The sequence below is a fragment of the Macaca thibetana genome, chromosome 5 (assembly GCF_024542745.1).
Source record: "Macaca thibetana thibetana isolate TM-01 chromosome 5, ASM2454274v1, whole genome shotgun sequence".
In the NCBI taxonomy this organism is placed as follows: Eukaryota; Metazoa; Chordata; class Mammalia; order Primates; family Cercopithecidae; genus Macaca; species Macaca thibetana.
The window spans coordinates 50536041-50543309 of record NC_065582.1 but is presented as its reverse complement, the minus strand read 5'-3'; the positions used below and the strand labels follow the sequence as shown (position 1 = coordinate 50543309).

At 47.8% G+C, this 7269-nt stretch overlaps 1 protein-coding gene across 1 annotated transcript in view; it reads left to right on the top strand.

The window, feature by feature from the left end:
- Positions 1 to 4997: 4997 nt before the first annotated feature.
- NOCT (nocturnin) overlaps positions 4998 to 7269 on the top strand; it is a 32715-nt gene continuing 30443 nt past the window's right edge. The window contains exon 1 of the mRNA XM_050790241.1: positions 4998 to 5666. Within this exon, the coding sequence (XP_050646198.1) occupies positions 5477 to 5666 (190 nt within the window). The 5' untranslated portion in view covers positions 4998 to 5476. The remainder of the gene's footprint in view (positions 5667 to 7269) is intronic.

Sequence of the window (7269 nt, the reverse complement as noted above, 5' to 3'; positions counted from 1 at the left end):
TTGGTTCCATTATCCATCAGTTACCAAAGTCATCACTAGATTCCATTATTTCCTGCCTCAGCCCCGAGATTCAAAGTCACTCAACCCTACGGTTTCTGCCTCCTTCGCAGTCCTTAAATCCATCTCCTTTTCACCATCCTGCCCCAGTTTATCTATTTGGGGGGTGGCATTGAGGGAGGAAGAGGGATGTGCATCAGAACCACCTGTATAATGTTCTTAAGGAAACATACAAGCCCAGCATGGTGGCTCACACCTGTAATCCTAATGCTTTGGTAGGTTAAGGCAGGATGATCGCTGGAGGCCAAGAGTTTGAGACCAGCCTGGGCAACACAGCAAGACCCCATCTCTACAGAAAATTTAAAAAATCATTTGGGCATGATGGTGCATGCCCTTAGTCCCAGCTGCTTGGGAGGCTGAGGCAGGAGAATCGGTTGAGCCTATGGGTTTGAGGTTACAGTGAGCTATCATCGCACCACTGCACTCCAGCCTAGATTACAAAGTGAGGTCTCTCAAAAAATTAAATAATAAACAAACAAATAACCATTACATACCCTGCCCCATCTCCAGAGATTCTGAACCTGTATACACTCTTCCTTATCTTCACTGTCCTTAACCCATTTTCAACACGGCTGGCAGAATGATCCAATGATCCTTCAAAAATGCAACCTCTCTGTTTAGCCTTTCAGTGAGTCTCTAGGATGAAAGTCCAAACTCCTCTCAAACCCGTCACCTTAGGTTCTTGCCCACAGCTTCCACCTCATCTGCTGCCACTCCCTATGGATATCCCACACTCAATCCTTATCAAATGGTAGTACTTGCTGTTCCCGGAACACACCTTCTTTCCTCACCTTAGTGTTCTCTTCTCTGTGGATATCCTCTGTGATATCTTTCCACTTGATAGTCACTTTGTTCAAAACACCTCTCCTGACTTCTCTAGGCAATTAGTTATTTCTGTCACAGGTGTTGGAGCCAGAGCAACTCCATTTTGAATACAGGCTGAGACCTACTGGGCTGTATTGCCAGGTTAGGTATTCCTAGTCACAGGATGAGTTAGGAGGTCAGCACAAGATATAGATCATAAAGACTCAGCTGATGAAACAGGATGTGATAAAGAAACCAGCTGGCCAGGCACGGTGGCTCAGCAGACAGATCACGAGGTCAGTAGTTCGAGACCATCCTGGCCAACATGGAGAAACTCAGTCTCTACTAAAAAATATACCGGCCGGGCGCGGTGGCTCACGCCTGTAATCCCAGCACTTTGGGAGGCTGAGGCGGGTGGATCACGAGGTCAGGAGGTCAAGACCAGCCTGGCCAAGATGCTGAAACCCCGCCTCTACCAAAAATATAAAAAAATTAGCCGGGTGTGGTGATGGGCGCTTGTAATCCCAGCTACTCAGGAGACTGTGGCAGATAATTGCTTGAACCAGTGAGGCGGAGGTTGCAGTGAGCCGAGTTCTCCCCACCGCACTCCAGCGACACAGCGAGACTCATGACACAGCGAGACTCCATCTCAAAAAAGAAAGAAAAAAAAAAACAAATTTAGCCAGGTGTGGTGGCATGCGCCTATAGTCCTAACTACTCGGGAGTCTGAGGCAGGAGAATCACTGGAACCTGGGAGGCGGAGGTTGCAGTGAGTCAAGACCGTGCCATTGCACTCCAGCCTGGGTGACAAAGCGAGACTCCGTCTCAAAAGAAAAAAAAAAAGAAACCAGCCAAAACCCACAACAACCAAGATGGTGATGAAGGTGACCTCTAGTTGTTCTCACTGTTTATTGTACAGTAATTATAATGCATTAGCATGATAAAAGACACTCCCACCAGTGCCATGACCGTTTACAAATGTCACAGCAACATCCAGGAGTTATCCTATGTAGTCTAAAAGGTGGAGAAATCCTCAGTCCTGGGAAATCCTTGCCCCTTTCCTAGAAAATTTTCGAATAACCCTCTCCATAGTTAGCATGTAATCAAGAAATAGCCATAAAAATAGCCAACAAGGCTGGGCGCAGTGGCTCACGCCTGCAATCCCAGCACTTTGGGAGGCAGATGGATCACTTGAGATCATGAGTTTGAGACCAGCCTGGCCTACATGGCGAAACACCATCTCTACTAAAAATAAAAATTAAAAAATTAACTGGGTGCGGTGGCACGCGTCTGTAATCCCAGCTACTCCGTGGGCTGAGGGAGGAGAATCGTTTGAACCCGGGAGGTGGAGGTTGCAGTGAGCCGAGATCATGCCATTGCACTCCAGCCTGGGTGACAGCGAGACTTCAGCTCAATTAAAAAAGAAAAAGAAAAAGAAAAAGCCATCAGTAGCCCTCAGTGCTGCTCTGCCTATGGAGTAACCATTCTTTTATTTCTTTACTTCTCTAATAAACTTGGTTTCACTTTATGGGCTTGTCCTGAATTCTTTCTTGTGCAAGATCCAAGAACCCTCTTTTGGGGTCTGGATTGTGACCCTTTCCAGTAACATTTCCTCTTCTCTGTTCCCACAATACTTTGTCCATATAGTGATTCTGTATTTATTAGTAGATAATTACAAATATTTTTGTTTATACAATGTCTTACCCCCTAAACTGTCAATAGATTTTGTTCAATTTATTTTTATATGCTCTAATATAGAGCCTGGCACATAATGTATATTCAACAAATGTTAACTGAATAAATTTTCAAGGGAATAAGTTTTAATTTCTATCTTTCTGATTGCTTAGTGTTTAATATATTATAAAAAATATTATTCAGGCCAAGCACGGTGGCTTATGCCTGTAATCCCAGCACTTTGGGAGACCGAGGCAAGGGGATCACCTGAGGTCAGGAGTTTGAGACCAGCCTGGCCAATATGATGAAACCCTGTCTCTACTAAAAAATACAAAAATTAGCCGGGCATGGTGGCACGTGCCTGTAGCCAGAGCTACTTGGGAGGCTGAGGGAGGAGAATGGCTGGAACCCGGGAGGCAGAAGTTGCAGTGAGCCGTGATCATGCCACTGCACTCCAGCCTGGGCAACAGAGCAAGACTCCGTCTCGAATAAATAAACAAATAAAAATAAAAACTACGATGCACTTTCAGGATAGCATGCTCTTTGGATCTCTTTAAATAGTGACAGTTTATATTTGAACAGTATCTTTCATTTTTCAAAGCACTTTCCCCCAACATTTTATTATGAAAATCTCCAAATATATGGAGGAAAAATAATTGTAAGTGAACACTCGTGTCGGGACTCAGAAACCGATACCCCAAAATGTGGGGCTTTGACATGTTGAATGGAAGCCTCAAGGTCTCTCTGACCTCACTGCCCTGCACCATCTCTCCCAAAGCACAGGATGAAGTTGAAGTTCCTTTATCTGGCTACGATCCAGACCCACCAAAAGGAACAATTGTTTTTTCTTCCCCTCTCTGTAAGACCAAAAATGTAACCACCCGAAAAGACCCTTTCACAAGATAATGTGCAAGTTCATCCCTGTGCCCTGATCCATTCACTTTCCCTAGTCATCCCCTCAACACAATGCCTCTGCTCCTCTCTCCCCAAGTCTGTCTGCCAGGATGGTAGACAAGCTTCTGAACCCCGTCGGGCATGTGTTTCTCCCTGTGCACACGTTAATAAATGCATATGCCTTCTCTCCCATTAATCTGCCTTTTGTGAGATGATTTTTCAGTGAACTTCAGAGGGCAAAGGGAACATTTTTCCCATGGTCCCTATACCCATATATACCCACTACCTAGATTCAAAATCAACATTTTGCTATATTTGCAAAACACTTTTCATAGGCTAATTTTATTATCACCTTAAAAAAATTTTTCTTTTTACAAGTACTACTCCTTGTGGAGCAGGGCTACCCCGTAGGCAGTGTGCCCAGAGTAGCTTATTATCACCTTTTACTTCACCTAATGACTAAGGTGTGATTCTATGTTTTATAGATAAGGAAACTGAAATTGAGGCTTTAATGACTTCCCAGGAGCTTATCTGCCAGAAGTTGTAATCAACTTGTGCCAGTTGATCTGTCCACACCCTCTAGGAGTTAGACACCTCTAGGTCTGAAAAATATTTAGAATATTCCTGTGATGAAAAGTTTGCAATTCCACAACACAGGGGAATCAGTAAAATCATGGGAAAACCAACAGAATACATTTCTAACTCATGAATCATTCAGAGAAGAATCCAGTCTTGGGTTTTCCCTCCCCCTCATCCCATTTCTATTCCTGATTAGTCATCATTTCCTGCCCCGCCTATCTGAGATGTTTCTTCCATCCTTTCTTTTCCAGTAACAGTAACCTGATGCAGATCTACAGTATCTGTTATCTCAGCTGATTTCCTTTCTGCCTTTTCATGAACCAGAGACATGTGATTTCCAATTAAAGCACAGCCCTGACCATATCCTTGCCCAGCTTACAAAACGTCAACGGCTCGAAGCTATCTACCGAGTTAAGCCTACTATAATCCCCCTCCTTCTACACTACAACCTATCCACGCATCTGTCCTCTTACTCCTTAGCTTCCATCTTACATGAATGACTAAGAGTTGTTTCCCCAAATACACCCTTATTTACTTTTTTCATTTATAATTCACCACCGCCCCCACCAAAGTTTCACGTGGGTAAATTCTAGACCTTCACGTCATAGGCCAACTCAAATGCCAATCCTTCTAATGTACCTTCTAGAGATCCCGGGCCTGTTGTCATCTCTATCGCCAATCTTTGGCATCTTGTGGCACTAATCTCAGTCTACCTTGTTGAGCTTTCTGATCTGATTTCCCTTGCCACCTTCTTCTGCTCCCTTTGCCTAAGTGTAACACCTCTGAGGAAAGGGACGCTGTTTTAATCACCGTCGCCTCGCACATAGTCGGTGCTTTATTGTGCTTAATGTCGTTTAACGCAACACATCCTGCCGAGGGGGTCGGAGGCGGACGACTTTTGCTGTATCCACACAGACCCGCGCATGCACACACGGACGCCGTCTGCAACTCTGACAGACACGTGTCCCCTGGGCCACAGCCCTGGAACTGTCTCGGGATTCCCAGCCTGTGGGCGTTTCCATGCTGGCCAGCGGAAGGGGACGCTTTTTGCTTCAGAACTGCTTCAACGGATATCTCTTACTTTAGACCGCCTACAGATTCTACCCGATAAATCAACCTAAGCTCTGCTTCCTTTTAAAACAGGATTACGCCGGGTCGAGGGAGCCCGGCGTGGCCGCGCAGTGGCCGGGTCCCGCGGATCCCCCTCCACCTCCCACTTGGTAGCGCCCGCTTTGTCAGCGCGCAGCGCTAGCCGAGGGGCCTGCAGCTCTCGCCAGGTCTCACAGCAGACGGTGCCGACGCAGCGCTCTGGCGCCTCACTCTCCGGCTCTGCTGCCCGGGATTTCCCCAGGACCTGCGCCGCGCGAGAAGGAGCCTGGGAGCATCCGCCCAGACTGCTCGGACAGTCGGCTCGACTCGCTGCCCTCGGCCCCAGCCGGGCTCCGCGTTGGTGGCGGCGGTGCCCGGCATGTTTCATAGTCCGCGGCGACTCTGCTCGGCCCTGCTGCAGAGGGACGCGCCCGGCCTGCGCCGCCTGCCCGCCCCAGGGCTGCGCCGCCCGTTTTCCCCGCCGGCGTCTGCTCCCAGGCCCGCATCCCCCAGGCTGCTGGCGGCGGTCTCGGCGGCCTCGGGCGCCGCGAGGTCGTGTTCCCGAACAGGTGAGTGCACCCCATTTCTGGGCGGAGAACGCCACGGCCGCCAACGCTCGGCCGCCACCTGGAGACAGCGCGGAATGAATGGGAAGCCCGGGGCTGCAGTTCGTGGGATCTGGCCTGAAACCTTCCCGGAGCAACCTTCTCTGTTCCCTTTTTCCTCTTTCCCTGTCCCCCGACTTGCCTGGGGCTTGCATCAAAGCTGGTAAGAAATGGGAGGCTGTATTCAGGTTCTCGCTTGACCCTTGGAGGCCGTGCTTTCAGAATTTCTTGCTCTTGACCTACGTTAAATTTCCCCCTTCCGAGGCTACGAGTTACTATTTTGGTTACACTTTTTATTGCACGGAAATTAACGGAAATTTTTATGGAAAAAAATCTAAATGATGCTTATTTGTTCATATGGCTTTCGTGGTCTAGATACTAAGTTTTTTAAGTCGTGATAACACATTGATTCATTTAACGTTTCATTTTCTTTCTTTTTTTTTGTTTTGTTTTGTTTTGTTTTGAGACGGAGTCTCACTCTGTCACCCAGGCTGGAGTGCAGTGGCAGGATACCGGCTCACCGCAACCTCCGCCTCCCGGGTTCAAGCGATTCTCCTGCCTCAGCCTCCCGACTAGCTGGGATTACAGGCGCCCGCCACCACGCCTAGCTAATTTTTGTATATTTAGTAGAGACGGGGTTTCACCATTTTGGCCAGGCTGGTCTTGAACTCCTGACCTCGTGATCCACTCACCTCAGCCTCCCAAAGTGCTGGGATTACAGGCGCGAGCCATCGCACCCGGTCATTTTACGTTTCTTTGGATTTTTTTTTCTTTTTTGGAGACTTCAACTCTTTTTTTTTTTTTTTGAGACAGAGTCTCGCTGGTCGCCCAGGCTGGAGTGCAATGGCGCGAACTCGGCTCACTGCAAGCTCCGCCTCCCGGGTTCACGCCATTCTCCTGCCTCAGCCTCCCGAGTAGCTGGGACTACAGGCGCCCGCCGCCTCGCCCGGCTAATTTTTTGCATTTTTAGTAGAGACGGGGTTTCACCGTGTTAGCCAGGATGGTCTCGATCTCCTGACCTCGTGATCCGCCCGCCTCGGCCTCCCAAAGTGCTGGGATTACAGGCGTGAGCCACCGCGCCCGGCCTGACTGTAACTCTTAATACTTAACATAATTTTGTGTCCTGTGTACCTAAGATCTTGTAAAAGTGAGGCCTTAGTTTCACCAACAGGTGTTTTTATACATCATAGTAATTACCCTTTTTTTTCCCCTTTTTAGCCACCTCTGTTTCTGCCTGGGCACACATTACCGTGGCCACAAATTACATACAAATTAATTATACTTTTAACATTGATAAATTTTTTCTTTCAAAACTAGGCAATACATAGCATTTTTTTTTTTTTTTCCGAGAGGGAATTTTGCTCTTGTTGCCCAGGCTGGAGTGAAATGGCGCGATTTTGGCTCACCGCAACCTCCGTCTCCGGGTTCAAGCAATTCTCCTGCCTAAGCCTCCCGAGTAACTGGGATTACAGGCATGTGCCACCACGCCTGGCTAATTTTTTTTTTTTTTTTTTTTTTTTGAGACAGAGTCTCACGCTGTTGCCCAGGCTGGAGTGCAGTGGCGCGA